Source organism: Diplotaxodon limnothrissa, linkage group LG18 (assembly GCF_057381915.1).
Source record: "Diplotaxodon limnothrissa isolate DT_005_m linkage group LG18, D_limnothrissa_male_GT1.1, whole genome shotgun sequence".
In the NCBI taxonomy this organism is placed as follows: domain Eukaryota; kingdom Metazoa; phylum Chordata; class Actinopteri; order Cichliformes; family Cichlidae; genus Diplotaxodon; species Diplotaxodon limnothrissa.
In genome coordinates, this window is record NC_140613.1 from 10,106,994 (window position 1) to 10,129,848 (window position 22,855).

The window sequence follows — 22,855 nt, forward strand, 5'->3', positions numbered from 1 at the left end:
GGGACACTGAGTCAGATGCTCTTTGGTTACAGTGTGTCCATGAGCTCTCGTGGAGACAGGGATAAGGAAGGGGGGCATCCAGAATCCTTTCTAGGAAAAACAATGTTGTCTTCAACACATTACTGTAATTCTATATAATTATTTAATATAGTTAAGCTTCTATAGGAAGAAAAAAAACGCTTAAGTTTTGAAGAAAAGAAATGGATCAACCTCGTAGTCTCACAGTGGTGTGATCCACCAACTTTCCCTAACATGTTTATTTTTGGAAAAGTTTTGGGTTGGGTTGAGTACTCGTTTTCACTCCAGTACAAGGAGTACAGGCAGGCTCTTCTGGCTTCCTCTGCAGCCGAAGAACATGTTGGGCAGCTATAACTGGAGCTGTTTTAATTCTCGAAATGCTGGGAAAGATGCTTTTAGTTCCCTCTTTAACAGAGAGTAGTAAAGGAAATAAGAGTGCTAACCCTTAAGTCATAGCCATAGCAATCTAATAGTTACTAAAACAACAATTGGAAAGTGACTCAGAAATGTAAATGTTAATGAGACATTTTTCCTATTATGCTACATTACATGGCCAAAACTGCTGAGCCCTTACAGATTACACCTACAGGAGCTGCTCAGCCATGAAGCTCCCGGTGTACAGTTTCTGTGCTGATGGTAATTTTGTGTGGTATGCCTCTTTGTGGCTGAGCAGCTGTGGATCCTAAACACTTTGCAGTAACACTACATGTAGTCCACCACTTGCACAGCACTTTGCTCTCAGTCTGCTGGCTTACTTGGAAGCACTTGTCACTGTTGCCAAGTCTATCCCACTACGATACACCAAATCTGCTTGCGCTTGTTTAAAAACTCATCCTATAACATCAAGACTTGAGCAGCAAAACCTGACACACAGGTTCTTATCTATATGGGATATTATGACATCATCATGTTACCTTGCTACCACCTAGCAATGGGTGAAAATGACCATTTTAGTATTCATGTGCCTACATCAACCTTATGAAAGAACTGTATAATTTTACTTTATATTTACAAAGGTTGAATTAAACATGATATATTATGGCACCATCACATTGCCTGGCAACCACCTAGCAGTCAGTGTAGCCTTTCCCTGTTAGGTGTCAAACCTAAGGCCCAGGTAACAGAATTGGCCCAGAAGACCAACTGGACAACTTCCATTCGCTTCCGCTTATCCTTTTCAGGGTCGCGGGGGGCGCTGGAGCCTATCCCAGCTGTCATAGGGCGAGAGGCGGGGTACACCCTGGACAGGTCGCCAGTCTGTCGCAGGGCTAACACACAGGGACAGACAACCATTCGCACTCACATTCACTCGCACATTCACACAATGGCAATTTGGATTTTCCAATTAACCTATCCCCTCAAGCTGCATGTCTTTGGACGGTGGGAGGAAGCCGGAGTACCCGGAGGGAACCCACGCAAACACGGGGAGAACATGCAAACTCCTCACAGAAAGACCCCGGCCTGATGTTGGAATTGAACTCAGGACCTTCTTGCTGTGCGGCAACAGTGCTAACCACCGTGCCACCGTGCTGCCCTGAAGGAAAATATGAAGGAAGGCATCAATTTTGTACTTTTAACTGTATTTTTATACATTTTACAGCTTTTCCTAATGAAACAAATCTCCCCATTCATACTGCACCAAAGTAAGTGATAGTGGTAGTGAAAGTAAGTGATAGGCAAATAGAAACGTTCCTCCCCCCACTATGTACTATAGAAATTTTAGCAGTTACTAGTGCACAGTCCTACAACAGGATATTTTCTGTCATTTTTTGTTAACTGGAGTTAATAAAAACCTTAAATGTTGTAATTACATAACAGCATTGGCACTGAGCTACCAGAACTTGTTTCAGTAATTTTACACATTTATTTCTTGCTTGGTTTAATTTCTGTATTGTTTGTAATTGAATTACTTCTTTTCTTAAATGTAAGCCATATTTGGTCTCATTATGAGTAGGTTGTTGGAACTTTAAACAGCATTTCCATATCATATAAAGGAGGTTGAAAAAATATTATAATAATAACATTATATTGTAATAATATATCCAAATTTCTTAGATTTATAGTAAAATGCTGCAGTGAAGTCTATAATCTTTTAATGTTAGTATTACAGTACAATGTAACAAAATACACAACATTTACTAGCATTACTACTTTGGATAACGTAAACAGCATTTCAGCTGTCTAAATATTATAAGAAATTAAACTCATGTTGATAATTTTTGACAAGTAGAATAATAAGAGGGGAAAAGTTAATAAAACTACTCTTCTGCATCATCAAAAACAGGTTGACTATCTAAAAATGGAAGAGGAAGTGAGCAATTGTACTCTGTCTCATTTAATTTCAGTTTTATCCTTCAGTTTTATTTAGTTGTATTATTTCTCCTATTATTATTATTATTATTATTATTATTATTATTATTATTATTACATTACAAACCAATAATAAAGTTATTAAGACTTTTATTAGTCTTTTATATCTGCTTGAGCACTTTACATTCTCTTTTGGTAGGTTTGCATCCATTACTATAGTCACTGTTTTTCACTTTCTCGATCAGTAATTACAGGAACTGTTTATATTGCTTTTAACACTGCGTTATTAAAACTGCAGCCGGGTCTGCGAGTACGGAGGGGTTAAAAGAGTTTGGGTGGTTTTACACATCACATCCCATTTCATTGATCACCTCTGACGGTGCTGCATCGTGCTGATCAATTCCTCCATGCCTGTCATCCTCTACGAGGGCTGGCAAGGTTATAGAGAGTGGGGATGAATGGGCCATTTTGGCTCTAGGGTGTCGTGAGCGGGATGGAGCCGAGGACCCTCCCCGGGGCTCAGCACCTCACCCTCCGCTCCGTTTGAGCCAAAATGTCCCTGCTGCTGCAGCGGTGGCGGCTGGACCACAGTGCAGGCTGGACGGAACTGAACGGTTGGAGGTTTGTCAAGTTTGACACTAAGGGTTGGTTCAACACCGGAAACTGCGTGATTGTTTGCGGGAAAGTAAGAGCTCAGAAATTAAACTTTAATAATAAGTGGGAATGGTATTAAATCATATGTTACATATACGTGATAAAAGGCTATAAAGTGCAGTCCTTTTAAGAACCTTTAATTGCTTAAGTAATTTCTAACTAAAAAAATAGTCTGTTCCTCCTTTACAAATATGTGTGGGTTTAGCCTAATATTATAGACTGTCAAATAGATTTGAACACAGCCAGACCTTTGACTATATTACTTTTAAATCTTCCTTATTTGAAAACTATTTTCTTCCTGTTTTATAAATAAGCAAATAGTCAAATCTCTCCCTAATATTTTAGGGTCTTTCCCTTACAACACCATGAGGTGACTGTGGTGTAGAAATAAAACTGAATTGAATCATATTAAAAAATGTGGATGTTTAGTATTTCTTTTCCTGTAAATTTGCTAGTTGTTCTTTTTTTCATTCATTATCTGTTGAATATATTCTTCTTCTTCTTATTTACTACTAACATGGACTGGCTTTTACTGAAAGACCCCTCCAAACATGTTTTAGGAATAAAAAAAGAAAAAAGAACTTTCCTGAAAGTTGTTTATCTAGTTATAAAATAATACAATAACAACTTACACGTAAAACGTACACACTTTGCTGTTACAGCATCAAAAAGATGGGTTGTTTTAATCGATATATTATCTGTGACCGAATTGTTTGTTTTTCTTAAAGGTAAACATAGTAATTATAATTTTGGTTGGTGTGTTTATTTTATAAAGCAGTTTGAAACAAAAAAAATAACTAAAGAAATGTAATGATGATGTCCAAATTAATTAGATCTGCATTCACAGTTTTTCTCTTGGCGTTATAATGTAACCTCTAAGGGAGATGCTTTGCGTCTTATTTTGAAAACCGGTAGTTTAGGATATCCATTTTGGCTGACTTATCGCTGCTCCTTCTTTTCCCCAGTATTAAACCTTGGGGGAGGGATCCTTGAGTGCTGCTGTCGCACAACTACGCTAGACTAGAAGCTTTACTTTCCGACTGTTTGAATCAGGCAGGCAGGCGGTGGTGGGTCTACGCGAGACGGATACTCAAAAATAGCTCTGAAAGACGATCAGGTATGGCGGATGCTAACGGAGGGGCTCCGCGGGACTTTACGTAAAGATGAGGATTCCTCCGGTGAGTAACTGGATTTGTTTTCGTGACATTTCACGGGTCTGCTGTTGCTCCAACGTTTACAAAACCGCCATTGCAACGCCAACTATCGATGCAGCCCAAGTGAGCGTGGACGGCTGCGGTGCTATCTTTTTTGGCTTATTTGGTGGATAAACGGTGAGGAATATGGAGAAGGTGCCGTTACGGTAACACTATATCTTACGTCTATTACACAACGCGCTCTCCTTTACATTGCCAGCTGCGGATAGACAGCCAGTGAGGTTGATAGCAGTGCGACAGGAGGAAAATACTTTGGTGTGGGTGACTTAATGTGAGGAGGAAGGCTTTTATGGTTTCTATTAACCGTTATGACTGTCCGTTAGCAACGGAACCCACCGAGTCAGTGACGGCGTGAGTGTCCGCCAGAGCAGCAAGTCTCTCCCGTCACTCGGCGCACGACTGCCCGCTCAATCTTTAGGGCTTTCTCCAGTACAGCCAGCTGCTGTTAAGTGCTATTATTTGACGCCTAAAATCTCAGTTTTTGCCACACTGCTAAGACGAATGGGTCAGAATTGTTTTGGAAACTTAACTCGTGGCCTTTGTGAATTTGGTTTAATTCAGCTAGCTGGCCAGCTAATACAACTACCCAAGTTAACAAACAAATAGACAAACACTTCACCGCTGCTGTCGTGTAGCTGCACCAGTTTAACCCACCTTCTTTTAATGACACAGAGTAGCTTTCCATGTGTTTTCCCAGTCTACCTGAGAGTGATCTTCATCCAGCGAGGGTGTGTTTGGCCTGCAGGCACAGCCACAGTGCCACTTATGGTTGCATAATCCAAGCAAGTGGTCATCTATGCGCTCTCAAGGGTTGGTTTGGTGAGCTTTCCTGGTGCTACACCTTTTGTATTTGGTCTCTTTGCTTCTGTCCAGGTCTTGGATAGTCAAGAATTTCAAAATCAACTCGGAATATATTAAAAAAATGTGCAGTTCAGCTAGGATAACTTTTTTTTTAAACGTTTTGATTAGGTAAGTTATGCTTCTCAGGTTGAACAGTGCTACTTATGATTTTATAAGCTAATCAAATGGTCGTCTACCTGCTCTGCACAAGTGCACATCTACAATAAAGACTAGGATCCTTTTTGAGTGATCTGTATCTTTTATCCTGGCAATTTCATTAAAAAAAATGATATTATGCCTTATAAAATAAATTCCTTGCACTTTCTAATAGATTTTAATAATACAAGGGGTTTCCCTTTGGTGCTGGCTTGAACCTCTCTGGTGGGTGCTAGAAATTCAGGTTACCAAATAGTTGAAAACTAAATTTAAAAAGGGGTTATAATAACATTTAGACTGGATTTTGATTAATGCTCTGCTCTATGTCAAAGTCCTCTCTTATCTATCTGCTGATGATGAGCAGTTTAAACATGGTCTGGTGCAAAATATTTGCAACACAAGTCCCTTTCTTTACAGCTCCCTGAATTACTGACCTCTTATGTCAGTGAGTAGTCTCTTAAAGGGGACCCATTATGAATATCCTTTTTTTGCCACTGTTATGTGAGTGGATGTGCATATTACAAATGCTCAAAAATGGAAAAGGTGAAGTAATGAAATAATGTCAGTGTTGTATATACAAGAAACCACTGTCAGCGAAAAGCTCAGGCTTCACACTGCTCTGCATGCTCGGTTTCAGGTAGTTTTGTCTCTCTTTGATGCCAGCAGGAGCAGATATGCCTAATTTCGTCATCTCAGGCGCAAAGTGCTAGCTTTGAGAACAGAAGCTCCACCCACAGTCCGTCTGTTTGAAAGGGACAGCCAATTAGAAGAAGGTTGGCTTAAAAGAGGAAATAATACAGCTTGTCATTGAGTTGGTTTTGTATCTATGGTAGTTTAGTCCAAACAAACTTTATCAGGTTTCTTGCTGATGCGACTTTTGCATTTGCTGTCCAGACTTTAGTCCAGGCCTGGAGGTGGATTTATCCAGAAGTAGGCCTGTCCCAGGGGCACCTTGAATAGTCATCAGCAATGGCAAATTAAAAAATGAATTTGGGACCAAAGAAAAAGCCACATCACCACCACATATCTTAACGTATATTTATTAATAAAATGGTACTAGATGGTATTTGGCAATATTAATGTGAAATTATTTTTTTCCCATGAAGCATAAAGATATCCCACTTCATCTTCAGGTGGTTATAAATCCCAGTGAGGATGTGTGATTCAACTGATCCAACAGACGCCCGTGTAGAGACGGGCTCTCATGTGTGCAGAGACGTCCCAGATGTAGGTTACTGTATGCTTTCAGAAAGAATTACAAGTCTCCCCAATGGCAGACCAGCAGCCAGTCTCCCTGTGCTGATTTTTCTTTCTTTGTAGTGGTGGTTAAATGTAGATCAAACATGAGGGAGAAAGGAAGCTCGTAATAGCTTCTGACACGTTCTGTGAAGCAGAGTAGCTCTTTATAACAGGAGGACAGCTACTTTCCTCTTTCCTCCTGAAGGTAAATCTCAGGGGATTTAACTTTTTCAACCTCTCCTGTCAAAGAAATTATTTTATTTTTAAGCGAGCATGACCTTTCAGAGGATACAAACCTGTGGCATGTTTTTGCTTTTATTTATTTTGTCTTGAAGAGCAGGAAAAAAAAGCTTAAAGCAGTAGAAGGAGGAGGTAGGACAACTCCCAGTGTACTTCCAGCTTGGGCGTTAAGCATAGCACACATTACATAATAATGTGTCACTCAGTTTGGCGATCATGCTGGTAGAAAGTGATGTCAGTCTATTCTTAAAGAGAGGAAGCGATCACTTGAGGTTTCCTGTGTTCACCCTCAGTAGACGGCGTCTGGAACACGGCGGTGCTGGATGTGGAGCTAAAAACATTGTTTCTCAGGATGTGAGATCGTAGTCCTGGGAATTCTTATAGCATGAGAAATAATAGGAAATTCAACGCGTTTTTATTTTATTTTATTTAATGATTTATAACATTTACATTTTTTTGTTTCTCCAAATCCAGAGTTGCCGGTTAATCTCACAGCTCCAGATAAATATCATTCTAACTCTTGATTCATCCATTGATTATTTTCATGATTACTTTTTAACAGTGTGAAAAGGGCAGCCTGTTTTCTTTAGTTTCTGTAAATTAAAAGTCTTGGCCAATCACCTATTGTTTGCCTAACCATAACTTTCAAAGGCAAGTAATAAAAATTACACTTCTTATTTAAAAATATAGTTGCAGATAATAATAAATAATAAATACATTCAGTGTTTTCTTTTTACAAAATGTTATGTCCTACTTGTTTGTGTCATGTACATGTTTGCTATGGAAAATTAATCCCTCCCTGAGGATGAATTTATGCTAATCTACTTATAATTTACTACTAATACTAATCTATAGTAATGTACTATACTGCTTAGAAGGAGCCTGAGTTTCAAGTGATCTTGAGCAATAATTCTCCTGTCTTTCTGAAGGTTTTTCAGAGTTTTTCTCTGAACATTGCCTGCTTTTTCACTCATTGTAGTCCAGTTCTTATATCTGACCGTTTTCAGAAGAATATTTTTGTTTGCTTGTTGGTTTGTTAAGCCACTTAACACTGACATTATTTATTCCAATGTAAAAAACACCCCTAACTCAAGAGGTGAAGCAGTGTTGTCTACACATAAGACAACTTGGCTAAGACCCAGTTTTAAATTCTATTTTTATGCAGCTTATGGGCAGCCTGTCACAAAGACACATAAGTTGTTCCATTTTCATTACTTAAATTTACAAAAAATACCCAAGAGAACACAGTTTGACTACACAAAATAGTATTTTTGACCAACAAGGTCTTTATGTCCTTAAGAAATGGGAAATCCAGCAAAGACCTGTCAGAAGACGTTAGAAATGCATCTGGCTCCTCAGTTGATCCATCTACTGCTCACTGAAGACTTCTGTAATGATCTCTGTGGACAGTATAGCAAATTAGACAGGAACTGGTCTGAAAATGGGTGAAATTATTCAGTGATGAATAAAAGTCAGATTTGGTGTTTTTGGTTCAAATCTTTGTCGGTGTGTACAAAGGAGTTGGGAAGAGAATTAGAACAACAAGTGTCTACAGAGTTATCTGTAAAGCACTGCAGAGGCTCTGTGGTGGATTGGGGCTGTATTTCTGCCAATGGTGTTGGAGATTTTGTCAAAGTTCAAGAAATTACAAATGTAAAAAAGTAACATCAGATTTTGATCCTCTATGCAAGATCATCTTTAAAACAGCTTCATTTTCAGGATGACGATGATCCCAAACACACTGCTTATGCAATAAAAGAATAGCTGGATAGAAAAACACACAATGGAACATTATCTTGTCATGGATTGGCCTTCCTAGAGAACAGAAGCACTGAAGCAGTGAGGGATCATCTTGATAGAGAACAGAACAAACAGCAGCCAGCATGCAAAGAAAGAGCTTTGGATGTCCTTCAAGAAGCCTGGAGAACTATTCCTGAAGACCACTTGAATAAATTACAAGAGAGCTTAGATTTTAAAGTTTTAAAAGAGACATTAATGTTAATTCCTAACTCTGTGTTTTTATTCTTGGACAGTAAAAATGTCTGTCAGACATTCCAATTTGTTTTTTCTAATTTAAATGTTTCATTTTGTCAGAACAACATTCCAATACCAAAAAATAAGCAAAGTTTTGGGGTTTTTTTGTATCTACATATGTACTGAAAAATTATGTCAGTATAAGACTATAATATCTTTCTTTCTGCGATGGACAAAACGAGACAGATTTTCAATGCGAGTTATTAAATGGCCACAAATACTAGGAAAATGCACAGACTTATGTTAAGTAAGTTAATGCACACTATTTGCAGACTGATTGTGCTTATGTATGCAGTTACCCGCCCCCCCCACCCCCAAAAAAGGTCAAATTTTGAACCAAGAAATAGAAAGTTTGTGCATAATTGAATGCAATTAGGACTGTAGTTTATGATTGATGATTAATATACTCTGCCTTAAACCAGTGGGAGCTGGCAAGGGCTTCATATTCAGCCAAGAAAATGATAAGGAAGAAAGAAGTTATTTAATTTTTTTTCATTTTCTTTTGCTTATAAAGACAATTTTGTGTTTAAATCATTTACATCAATTTGCGATACTGGTCTGTGTACGCATGAATGCAGCCATCAGCGATGGCTTCTAACCGGGTTACCGTTTGCCGTCAAACTCCCTTAAATACTTAATGAGCTGTGACCAAGTCTGAACACTTAGAAACATTTATGGAGGACATTTATTTTTAATTTCACCAGGAAATCTTGGGTCATTCTCAGGGTTCAGATGGCAAAAACACCAATTTTACTCTTGAGTAACTTTTGGCTTACAGGCACAGACTTTTTTTTTTTTTTTTTAACAGACTTGTAAGGGAAACGCGTGTGGAAATGATAACTTTAATAATGAGCAACTAATATTTAAGGAGCCCATGCCAATGAGTGACCTAAATCCTGTTGGACTTAAATGCTGTTAGTAATGGGTTCATGGTCTTTTAATTGGTGTGACATGTGAAGTGCACGTCATACCAATTAAAGGGCCTGCTCATAAAATGTGGAGAGTAGAGGACATTTATGTGCACACATTCAGGAAATAGCCACAAATGTAACACAAAATTGTTAGAAATATACTTGTAGTAACCCATGAAATATTGAAATAGTCCAAAGCTTGTGTATAACCAAAACATAAATGTCTGATTACACTAATGATTGTAGAGGATATCCACCTCATTGGCGAGGAAGCGAATGCTGCTCCCTCTCAGGAAATAACAACAGGATACAGGAGTCGTTGTTCTGATTGCGTGGACCTAATGAACTGTTTAGCATTCTGGTATGTCCGAGCTTCCTCGCTGTTTATGCCCTTGTCTTATTTAATTTGGCTGCCGTGCCAGGCAGGTCCAGTCGGGTATGGTTTATCATGTTAGTAGCCTGATGGGCCACTTCAATATTAGCATGTCTGGCTGACACTGGAGCGTGACTGTTGGAGTGAGCCTGGAGATCAGCTGCTGGTTGCTCGATTTAAAAATAGTTCCTTGTTGTGTTTGGTACGTGTGCTCGTATTGAGCTTAACCAAAGTTTCAGTTAGGGCTGGGCAGTTAATTCGACTTTTAATCTCAACTGATTTTGATGACCAGCAGTTATGAAAATGAAATAAATTGGAAGGAACGGTTACTGATTTGCATTCATGATCAATACAAAGCTGTAGTTCTTTTCCAATTAATTAAAGCTCACACCTTTCCTTTACACTTGTGCGCTTCCACCCCTCTAAAGGTTTAGATTCATTTGCTCTTTAGTTCAGTTCTAACAAAGATGACTCAAAGAGAGCCCTAAGTTAGTAACATTGATCTAGAAAATTCTCTCACTTTCAGTTGAATATGAAGGATTATTAATGGTTGCCGTCATGAAATATCACACAGTTCTTACATTTTTGGTGGGGTGTGCCAGTTGACCGTTTCCCTGTGGCTGCTGTTCACTGCCAACACTGCCTCCCGTCGCCTCAGTCTGCACTGCCGGCCTCAGACATCCTGCGGTAAAGACAGATCAGTGGTTATCCTTGAGTGATAGGCTGTTTAGGTAATAATTAAAATGATTATTCTATTTCAAATGAAATAAAATCTGTTTAAAAAGAAAACTGATTGATTGAATAAACATGTTAAATAATTAAGATTATGATACAAACCATTATTGTGCTGCCCTGCCTCCAGTCCGCTGTAAGCAATCCGTTTCAAACAGGCTCTTAAGATCTATCTATAACAGGGGTGGGCAACTCCAGGCCTCGAGGGCCGGTGTCCTGCAGTTTTTAGATATCACTCTGGGTCAACGCACCTGAATCACATGATGAGTTCATTCATTACCTCTGGAGAACTTCAAGACATGGTGAGGAGGTCATTTAAATCAGCTGTGTTGGATCTAAAACCTGCAGGACACCAGCCCTTGAGGCCTGGAGTTGCCCACCCCTGGTATACAAGCAGGAAAGCTCCACCCACCTGCAGTTCAAATCTTTTGTTTACAAGGGGCAGCCAATCAGAGGAAACCTGTCTTAAAGGTAGTGAGAATGGAGCTAAAAGTGTTTGGATTGGGTTTTTTTGGTTTTGGACTTTTGTTCGGACAAAACAAGACATTTAAAAATGAACAGCACGCTGTTTAAATGAGAGAGTAAATAACATTTAAATATATTGTGTATCGAGTTTATTATTGAGGTTTATTCCAGAATAGATTAGTTTTACATTTCATGCCAGTCTGTCAAGTTATTGATGAGGCACTGATTTTAAAACCACAGATGTGCATTAGCCAAAGAAAATTTAAACACAGTGTTGTGGCCTCTCTATCAAATAAATCATTAGTGTATTGTTCACAGAGGGGTTATAATAATTATCAGCTGAGCTGTTCTATCATGCACAATCTCGATATTCTTGCTTTACTGTAGGCGGCATCACACGTTTTCTTCTTTGATGGTTTTTGATGAGTTGCAGCATGTTTGTACACAACATGTTCTTAAGAATTTGTTACTGCAGGACTGTTTTCCTCTCTGACTGACACAATTTCATGCACATATGCCTCCTCTGAAGCATCTTTCTGAGTTTACATGTCTAAAAATATGACTTGTTCATGCACTTTGACTAAAGATGCATTATTCAACGCCTCTGCAGAGTAATTAAATCTTAATCAGGGATGGGCTCCTGTCCTTATGGAGGCGTGTCTGTGTGAGTGTGTATGTGTTTACGACAGCTCCACTGGATGCTTTTATAGTGTAAGACGGTTTTAGAAGTCTTTCATTAGGAGGGAAACTTCTCACCTGGGGAAAACGATGCAGAGGTTGGCTGAGGTTAAGACTTGGTGCTTCAAATTCAAATTCAAATTTTATTTGTCACGTACACAGTCATACACAATACGATATGTAGTGAAATGCTTGGACAACTGCTCGTGACCTAAAGAGAACAAAAAAGGAAAAGGCTATGAATAAGATAGGAAATAAATATGAAAAATTAAAAAGGGTAAATTTAACTAGGAAGGAATAAAATATAAATTAAGGTTAAAAATGAAATAACTGTACAACACAAATTAGAATGAAGGGTAAATTTAACTGGGAAGAATAAGATAAAGATAAATATATAAATTAAAGTTGAAAATAAAATAACTGTACAACAAAATACACAATACACAATATAGAACTATATAAGAATGTATGAAGAAATCTAAATATAAATAAATATATACACAATAACAGCAGCTGTACAAGTATTAACCGGAAATGAAGAATATAGTGACCAGTGTTGTGCAAAACCAAAGTCCAGAAAGTCCAGTGTGTGTGTAAGAACCATATGTGTGGGTCAGTACTGTGTGGTGGTGTGATTGAGAGACCGTATCGCCTGCGGGAAGAAGCTCCTCCTCAGTCTCTCTGTGTTGGTCTTCAGGGAGCGGAATCGCTTTCCTGACCTCAACAGAGAGAACAGTCTGTTGTTGGGATGGCTGAGGTCCTTCACGATCTTCCTGGCCTTGGTCCAGCACCGCCTGCTGTAGATTGAGTGCAGGTCAGGGAGCTCGGAGCGGATGGTGCGCTCAGCTGACCGCACAACCCTCTGTAGAGCTCGTCTGTCCTGCATGGTGCTGTTCCCGAACCAGGTTAAGATGTTTCCCGCCAGGATGCTCTCTATGGTGCACGAGTAAAAGTTCCTGAGCACCTTGGAGGGCAGTTGGAAGTCTCTCAAGCGTCTGAGGTGGTAGAGACGCTGTCGGGCCTTTTTCACCACGGTGTTGATGTGACAGGACCATGACAGGTCCTGCGTGATGTGAACTCCGAGGTATTTGAAGCTTAGATGTTTCTTCAGTTCAGCGGTCAGAGCAGGAGGTATGAAGATAATTTGCTCTCCAAAGCGAATCACCTCACACGCTTTAGTTGTAATTTTTCCTTTTAAACTTCACTTTTTTTTTGTTCTTTGTCTTGCTGATGCTACTTTAGTGTCCAGCAACATCCTCCAGCTATAGACTTTATATAAAAGATGGTGGATTATAGCGCCTGTGTCTGGTGCCTTGCATCTGCATTCTTTCTAGTAGCCAACAGGAGGTTGACTCCTTTATTTGAAGAAGTCTGGTTGTATAAAATTTTTGACACCCCTCAACTTTGACCTCTGTCAACTTTGCTGATGTCTTATTTCATACAGAATGGTGTTCTCTTTGTAAATTACAGCGCTCAATGGAAGGACAATACAGCAGAGTGTCCTTTAAGGTTGACCTACCTTGTGATTGACAAGCTCACATGCAATACCAAAACTTCCACTATACTGGTGAACACGCACAACTCCAAGTGCTGTCACATTTGCGATATCGATAATTACAGTAAGTACTGGTTTTGGTGACATGCCTACTTAAATCATGCCTTAAATCAAACAATCAGTAAAAACATGGCACTTTTGTCTGACTAAAGTAAACAACCTCTTCACTGTGGATGTGTCCATTTCTTTTATACAGTCAATGTCTCTAGCTTTTTTTTTGTTTTGCTCATTTTTGATTCAGTTATTTGAAAAACTAGTCAATATGACTTACATTAAAGAAATGCGTAATAAAAATGATTCTCAAAAAAGAAGTTGTTGAGATTATGCAGATAACAGTTTATTGACTCTCAGTATTTCTTAGGGTCTAGCAAAATTCAGTAACATATAGTAGTAGTAATAGTATGAAAATGAAATATCTAACTCTTGTTTAATCTTCTTTTTAAATCAGACAATTCCCAAACCAGTAAATAAAGCCATCGGCTATGAATTGCATGCTGTTATAATCAGTGTTGATCAAAGTCCTGCAGGCTGTTAAATTTTGTAAAAACTCAAGCACCATGTAGTACAACCTAATATTTCAGTTTGTTCACTTTTTATTCAATATTTTAACTTGCGTGGCGCTTTTCCCACAAGTATAAAATCATTTAAGTTACCTGAACGCATCATTTTCCATCAGATCAAAGAGACTTTGAGCTATTTGCCCATTTTTAACCTCTTGACTTGAAAAGGGTCCAGAGTGGATTGTTTGTATACCATTAGCTCAGAGTAACATTCGCTTTCAGGAGCTTTGTATTCCAAAGTAAAGTCCCTAAAATGTTAGAAAGTAAGCCCCCGATACTCAGTCGACTCAGCTGCACAAAAGGCATGGAATGAAGCCCTGTTCCTCTTTCTGTCAGGAAAGCTCTGGACTCGATCATGTATTAGCTTTTTGTTTGGTTTTTTTTGTTTTTTTTTGGGGGGGGGGGGTTTCAAGAATTTTGGCATATGAGTTTAGAGAAAATTTTCACCGCCCTGCACCTGTGGAGTGTTTTTAAGCATGCAGTGCACAAGTTGATTGAATCATTCATCGTGTTTTAAATGTCAGTCTGACAACTTGTATTGTTCGGTTTGTTTTTACTGGCTGTGAATATTTCAGTTTTTCACCACTTTCTCAGAAAAGTAATGGAAAGCACCTCTGGTGAGCTCCAGCAGCACTACCTCAGTTTACTCCTGTTTGTAGCCGTGATAACCTCCGTCAGCCCTGTTCTTCTGAAATGGTACAATCCCACATCCATATTCCATGTTTACGCTCCTGTCCGGTGCCTTTACGGTTTTGTGCTGACGTCATGCCCCCACTTGCATCTTAAACTAAGCGGGAAATATGTTGACTCTGCTCATTTCTGCGAGGCCTTGGCCCTGTGGAATATTTGGTCTCTGGTGTAATCCGTGGTTTCGTTTGTCCTTATGAGGATGACCCTGAAGTTTAACCTGGCTGTTACTCATTTGCAGCCGCACCACATTACATCCTCGCTCCAAGGTCTCCTCGTCAGCAAGGACACATGGGGCAGGTTTACTGTACAGGCTTCAGCTGCTGTCCATTCATAGCTCTGATTACCCTGTCAGGCTTTGATGGGCAATGCGTATAATAATGTGCAGCATAGCATACATGGTGATCGGCCGTTGCTGGGTATTGTTTATTAGCTTTAGTCTAAGAGAGTAGCAGCATGAATGCGAACACTAAGCTGTCTGATGTGTAGCTTCCCTTTTTATGAGCATAATAAAGTATCCGCTTGTTAACTAATCGACCCCTTTTCAGGGTCCAACTGTTTCCTGCGTTGGATGAGGCTTTCATTTAAAAAAAGAATTAAGAGCTGCACTGACTTTTTTTCCTCCAAAATATTCAGTTGTTATTTTTGGCCTCTCCAGCTTGTTATTAGTACTGTCTATTACCCCTTGGAGCTATGTTTTTAAGAAGACATGATGTACTCTACAGCCCATAGGCTCAAATATTTAATCTTGTCAACTTGGGTAAGATTTCAGTGTGGACGTTAACTTAAATCAGCAATACAGCCAATGAATCCACCACCAGCTGGGTCCCATCTTTGTGAAATTTACATGTTGTTCTTGATTGAGTTCCCTCTGCGTTCTCTGGATCCCTCCCACAGTCCACATAGGAAGCATATTAAGTTAACTGGTGAGAATTTGCCATAGTTAGAAATGTGAGCAAGATTGGTAGTCTGCGTGCTAGCCCTGCGATAGATTGTAAACCTGTACGCCAGCTCTTGACCCCATGACAGGGTTAAGAAACAGATGGATCTGGCTTGTTAACAGAGTGCAGCTTGGAAACAAGCTCCATTTTCACTTATTTGCCCAAACTTTGTCACACAGATTCCTGTCTCAAGACCAAAACACCGGTTACCCTTAAGTAACACGGTGTCTTTGCATCACTTGGTTCCCTGTCACTCTGTTTTATCCTGCATTGGACTTTATTGCTTTTAAATATAGTGACAGACCTTTTCACAAGTACTAGACTATTAGCTAGCATTGCCCAGTACACCTTGATCAGTGTGCAATTTTGTAAATGTGTTGTTATTAGCTCCTTTTTTAAAAATGTTTAATGCAAACTGTGAGTGTGACGCCACAGTTCTCCAAGCACATGTTTACAGGGGAAAAACACGAGAAGTGTAACCTCAGCCCTAACCTTACTCGCTGTATAATAGTTAGACAGCATCTTTTTTTTTTTGGCACATGAGTTGATAAGCAGCACTTTACTGAATAGTGTTTCCTCTCCTTATCTCAGGTGTGGGCGCTGGGCGCTTGCCAGACTGGGTGAGCTGAGAACTAAGACTGAAACCTGTTGAGAGAAAGGGGGGAAAAAAATATCACCTGGGACTGCTGAGGAGGACCTCTGTGCAGGTGAGGACTGACAGATGTGATGAAGATGAAGTGTTTATACAGGCTTTACTTTTCAAATGGATTTTAGGGTTTGTGATTCACAACATGTGACAGTGCAAAGCAGGTGTAAAACATGACTGATATACATTTGCATGCTTTTTTATGATTTCAGCTTAATAAGTGTAAACTGTTAGAGTAGCAGTGCAGAGAATATGAAAAAGTCCCATTAAAACAATTAAATAAAATCATAAACAAAGAAGATAAAATGCAAAATAAACCCCAACTACCTGTTTTTTTAAATTTTATTTTTCTGCTATCATTCAAAACATTTCCCAGGCTTGTCACTTTAAAGCAGAACTCCAGTGTTACCAAGTAATATTACAACAGGCACAAGCTGTGTTTTTTGTTTTTTTTTGTTTTTGTTTTTAAATTTACCTGCACACCTAACCTGCTTAGGTATGCAGCATGAGTTACCATGGCAATGCAAAGTGAACCACCTTTGTAATACTAAAAAGCAAAGATTAAACCTGAAGATACTTCACTAAAGCCCCAAATCCTGCTTCAAAGTACAGGCCTGTGGCTTTAAATGAACAAAATATTTTGTCTGCATGACTCGCATGTTAAACGCGTTACTCTCTGGGTTAGACTCACAGCGTTTGTAACACTGAAAGCTTCATTTTGTATTATTAACAAGCTATGAGCAAATTAGAGAGTATTTCCTTGCTCTGAAGATCCTCAGATCTAAAAGACTCGGCATCCTTTCTAAAGTTGACAACTGCAACACGCTTTTTGCTAAAGTCTACCTCTATGCCCTCACCTCTCGGCACTTTTGGTACTCCAGAGTTGAAGTTTTCTGTCACAGATATCTGCAAAACAAACACTGCATGCTGCATCTGCATCTCACAGAGCTTGAAATGTGTTTACTGTGCAATATTAAAAACGCACAGTAATCAAACATGGTTTTAATGACGCAAACCTTTGGCAAACTGCAGCATTGTCACTGTGGAAACCACCTACCGTTCTTCCTGACTAATTGATGTCCAGAGTTTGGCAGTTTAAAAAAAAAAAAAGCAGACAAATGGTTGTCAGATTTATTAATTTTGAAAATAAGCTTAAGTCTTAATGTAGCAACACTGATAGGACGGGCCTGCTCTCTTTAAAAATGAGGAGAATAGACACAAGGGACATTGAAACACCTTTCCTTACATTGAAGTCAGTTTGGCTACTTCATATCCTGACTGTCAGCTTCAGTTGGGAAATTTGCTAATCAGAAAGATTTAGACCATGCCCACATGTCTCTGTCATTATCCCTGTGACCTCAGAGTAATCATTAAAGAGAGAACTGCTTGGGAAGGAAATGAGGAGAGAGAAAAGGGAGTTGGAGAGGCTGTTTTTCCTCAGTCAAATGATATTGGAGTGAGGAGAGGATATAGAAAGGAGATATGATTCTGGCCGTGCGAGGCATTTACATACGGTATGGAAATGTGACAGACTCTGGCGTTGAGGACACATTTGCTGCTGCTCTTAGGTTCACACGGCCGTCAGCAGGGTGGAGCTTCCTGACCCATGGAGAATTACTTCCAGGCCGAGGCCTTCAACCTGGACAAGGTGCTGGACGAGTTCGAGCAGAACGAAGGTGAGCTTTAATAGATGCAGACAGCAGACGAGGACAAGCGGTGAGTCATTGCGGACGAGGAAAGGCGAACAGAAAAGGAAAAGCTGCTGTCAGCGTGCCATTGCACAACCTCTGAGAGTAAATCATCAAGGTGTCAGAAAATCAGCCACCGCCCATTAAGTCTGAGTAACATTCACAGGTGGGGATTGAGGGCGGGCCACGAGGGGATAGGATTAATTGAATTTCCCATTTCCCTTAGGCTTTGAGACATCGTGTAACTGGTGCAAGACAGGAGGGTTGGCTGTTTTCATCACACTTAATGATCCCAAAAGTGTGTCGGAGCCTTTTTGGAGACTCTGTGATTTCACAGTTTATTTATGGTAATTGTGAAGTAAACACTGCATTACTGAGCTGTGTATCTGCATTCTCTCAGCATTCCAGCACAAATGCCTGTTATAGGGAAAAAAAAAAGGATGGCTCTTCTTCTAAATTTGTCTTCTAAAGTCCTGCAGATCCATGGGCACAAAGTAGAGTTTAATGTTACTGTGAACTTGGTGTGTATTTTGTCTGTGTGTGGTTATCTTTGACCTCTGTCAGAGATCCAGCTTGGCAGATTAAGTGTGTGTGTGTGTGTGCTGCACACTGAAACAGCTTAGCATGAACTGCAGCGGATGGAGGCGAGGGCCGACTGTGTGAGGAAGTCGGTTTAAAGAAATATTTTAAGAATTTCTACTTGTATTACACAGCAGTTATATGTCGGCTTGACTGATGGCTCCCAGGGGCGAGCGAGCCATTTTGGCCCACTTTCTCAGAATTTCCCAGTCCATCCACACACTAATTTCCCACTCCATGCCAACCTCATTTCTCAGTTCATCCCCTGCTTTGTTCCTGCCATTTATAGCTTTTTCGATCACCTGGAAGTGTGTATCTTTGTATCAGTTCTCTGTGGCTGTTCTTGTGAGGCTGTTCAAGGGTTCATGATCTCCTAACCACTTCCTCGTATTTCACATTTCATGTGTTAAGCAGAAAATTGGAAGCTGTTTGGAAAGTGTAGATAAATGGTTGTGTCCGGCAAATGCAAAGTGGAATAGGGGACTACATCAAGACAAATATTAATTTATGTCTTTATAGATATTAAATGGTGCAGACTTCATAAGACCAAGCATGAGCACCAATTTTTCTGACATGAGGATGACAATACCAGTTTATACATTAATATTTTGGTTGATTTCGTAAAAAAAAAAAAAGAAGTTGTAGATATAATTTGTGAGTACATTAAAATACGTTCAAAGAGCTTCTGCTGAGATCCATACAGTCTTTCATTTTCCTTTTTTCTTTTTTCTCTGCAGATGAGACGGACACTCCCATTCTTTCAGATGCTAAGTGGACCCAGATCCTGGCCCCACCAACCCACATGCTCTCTTTGAACCCTGCGCTGGCTCACGCAGACCTCAGCCCCCGGGAGAGTCCCCTGTCATTTAAGACCCTCCCCGACTCATCCTCCACCCCTCCCTCAGGGGCTGATCTGAAAAGGCATCCTGGTCCCGAACCTCCATCCTGGGCAGAGGAGAGGCCGGCAGACGTCCACAGCCCTCCCCTCCCCCAGCCCAATATCGGCAAACTGGTGGGCACCGACGACCTCTCGCCGCCCCCTGTGACGGCCTCTGACAACGTGGAGAATGGCTGCCTGTCCAGTCCACAGCTGGATGCCCTCAGCAAAGAGATAAGTTCTCCTGCAGACATCCAGCTTGGTGATTCTGGCCAGGAGACTAAACGTGAAGAGACAGCTGCCTCATCCGGAGGAGGAGGCTCGTCTGTCAGTCACACTCGCTTCAGCTTTGAGGTTGGATTACAGGAACAAACACCCTCCACAAAAATTCTCCCAAATGTGGAACACACGGCACAAAATGGGGATGATGGCAGTTCAGCTGCCTTACAGGACTTTGGCCTAGAAACGCAAACTAGAATTTTAAAAGAGGAGCAAGGGGAAAGTCTCCTGAATGGAAGCAGGGTTGTTCAGAGTGGGTGTGAGTTGGAGGAGAACGGTGCGTCTCCTTCGGACAAGGTTGGGCTGGAGAAGGAAAGGAGATGTGGTCCAGAGGGACAAGTAGACCAGCACCACAGAATAGCAAATCTTCCAAATGGTTTGGAACAGGAGAGCGGGACTAGCTCTAAGCCTCAGGAGGTGGAAGAGAGGGTAGAGGAAGGTGTTTCCCCCTCTCCTGTCCCCTCAAAAGAGGACTCTGTAACTGAGGAGAAAGAAATGGAGGAGAGCAAGCAGGAAAGCGGCGAGGGAGGAGCGGGGGGATCGGGTTGCATCCAACCAAAACTCAACAACCGGCTGCAGCCAGTCAGCATTCCCTATGGAGGCGCCCGACCCAAACAGCCCGTCAGCCTCAAGCTCCAGATCCCACAGCCGTTGTCGGGCCAGGTGCAGAACCTGCTCAGTCCGTCTGCCGCCAACAAGAACAAGAACCTCGAAAACCAATGCCGGAAAGGCACACCCTCCGAAACGTCGCCTGGCGGGACTGACCAGAGTGCAGTCAGTGTGAATGGAGAGGGCATCATCCACTCTCCATCCCTCATACCCCCAGAGAGCCCAGACAATGATCTCCAGGCAGGGCAACAAGGTGCTCTGTGCAGGAAACCTACCAGCTCTCTGGGAGAGGTCGCCCCTGTGTGGGTGCCTGACTCCCAGGCTCCAGTCTGCATGAAATGTGACGTCAAGTTCACCTTCACCAAGAGGAGGCATCACTGCAGGGCCTGTGGCAAGGTCAGTGGTGTACTAAAACTGTGCTAATCTAACCCATAAAGAGCAGTCTAGCTATAATGACCTATTACACAACTGTGTATCTCTGTGATTATGTTGTTTTTGATGTTTAATAAATCTCGTAAGTGTGCACCAAAAGTAGGCAGTGTTTTAATATTAAGCAAAAACAGAAACGGCGAGATGGAAAAACATGTGGAAATAGCTTTGATAGATGAAGGAGGTAAATTTAATGCAGGGCTGTGATAGACGCTTTCCTCTTTAGGCATTTATTTGCTGATAGTTGGGCAGGTAGCTTTATAGCATTATGCCCACCCACACACACAAAGCAGGTTGTCTGCACTGTGCTCTAAGCTGAAGATGCAGTCGCTGACAGTGCAGTGGAAAAATCGGCGGACTGCTACTTAATTTCCCATGGTAGTAAACAAAATCACACACGCTCCTTGCCACTTGAGCAGGGGGGAGCTGGCACTGCAGTAATACTAACACCTGCACTGGGGCTGCAAACAATAGGCGCAGCGGGAACCTCGGTGCACCCTCCACCACAGTGCTAGATCCACAACTAGATTATAATGGTGCCGCGTGGCTCTGAAATTAAAAGGATCATCTACCCTCTGTCTAATTATTTAAAGTACATGATACTGGAAAATGACACGTAATGAGGTACTAATCCATTGAAAGAAAAGTGTCGTGTACGCAGCTGCAGCTCATTGAAGCGCTGGCTCAGTACATGAAATCAGTGTCCATAAAACGCTACATTTCCTGCACATTTAATGACAACTTTCTGGACGTTCTTTAATTAAAAAATAATAATAATAATTTTTACGTTGAAGGTGATGATGTCATGTTGGAGGTTTGGTCATTTGTAGGATTCTGGTGTGGATTATTTTTCTGTCTCTCCGTGTTGTTTTTAAGGTGTTCTGTGCGGCGTGTTGCAGTCTGAAGTGCAGGCTCACGTACATGGACAGGAAGGAGGCTCGTGTCTGTGTCACCTGTCACTCTGCTCTGACAAGTGGTGAGCATCATTGCAAGTACTGCAAGGTTTCTTCTTTGCAACTTATGAAATCAGATGTTAGAGGTGCAAATTGCTAAGTGTTTCCTCCATATCCTTTTAATGAATTTAGTATGTCCAGATAAAACCTTTGTCCAATTTTACATTTTCTTTATTTGCAGTCACACGGTAGACAGCGGTATATAAAATCATCTGTGTTTATACAACTTTCCAGTGTAATTCCGCTTAGAAGTTTGTTTGTTTCTTTTTACATAATTACAGAACACAAAAACAGACCATGGAGTATTACTTGCTTTAAGAAAGAGAGAAGAATTGGAGAAATAAAAGTGAAATAATTTATAAGAGACTAATAATAGAATAAATAACAAGATTAAACAGTAATAGGGACTTGGTAAGATGTGCTTTCTCTCTCGTGGGATCTTATGGAAAAAGCAATTTGTCTTTATTTATTAATTTTTCTCCACATTATGAAGATTGCATAAGCAACACACAAGTTCTCTAAGGCTGGGCCACCTGGCTTTAGAAATGTGAGCCGCTAAACTCGCAGGTAGTTTATTTTTGCGTTTGCAAATCCAAAAAGAAAGTCTTTCCAATTGAAAACCAAACTTGTTCTGAATAAAGTGTCTAATTTTGCATGACGTTTGCACCACAAAGTTTGAAAACTTTTGAAAAGCCTGAAATCCAGTTCAGCAAGTTGTAATGGAACAGTGCATGACATAATATACAGCAAAACAAAACAAAGCATCACAGCTTTATGCAAAAGTAATCCAGTAAATGCTTCAGAAGAAATAAAGATCGGTTCAATAAACAGAGTAAAGGAACAGGTGTATTGAAAAGCTGATTTGGGGCGACAAAACAAAGCGTGTAAACGAAAAGGGTACGAAGCAGAAACACGAACGGTTTTTGACCATGCAAAGAGAAGATCAAAGAGAAGTTGATCAGAGCTTCTTAATGAATAAAAATGCGATCTGTCCAAAGGTTCAGTAGTTAGCAGCAGTTTGATTTTATCTCTAATGTGGCGCAGCTTCTGTATAGATAAATCATGTTTACAGCACACATTTTGACACATCGTGCTATGAAAGGAATGGGTTATATTAATGACTTTAATTATCAGTGCAGGTCAGTCCAGGTTCACTGATTAATGACTTAATAATGAGTTTTAATAATA

At 40.4% G+C, this 22,855-nt stretch overlaps 1 protein-coding gene across 4 annotated transcripts in view; it reads left to right on the top strand.

Moving 5' to 3' along the window:
* The first annotated feature begins 3,974 nt into the window (after positions 1 to 3,974).
* Positions 3,975 to 22,855, top strand: part of zfyve9a (zinc finger, FYVE domain containing 9a) — a 39,822-nt gene continuing 20,941 nt past the window's right edge. For 3 of the 4 annotated variants that reach the window (XM_085378979.1, XM_085378981.1, XM_085378983.1), the window contains exons 1-5: positions 3,975 to 4,160; positions 16,199 to 16,314; positions 17,822 to 17,929; positions 19,258 to 20,681; positions 21,591 to 21,690. In XM_085378979.1, coding sequence (XP_085235105.1) covers positions 17,860 to 17,929; positions 19,258 to 20,681; positions 21,591 to 21,690 — 1,594 coding nt within the window. In that variant the 5' untranslated portion in view covers positions 3,975 to 4,160; positions 16,199 to 16,314; positions 17,822 to 17,859. The other variant, XM_085378980.1, reaches the window with a different exon arrangement.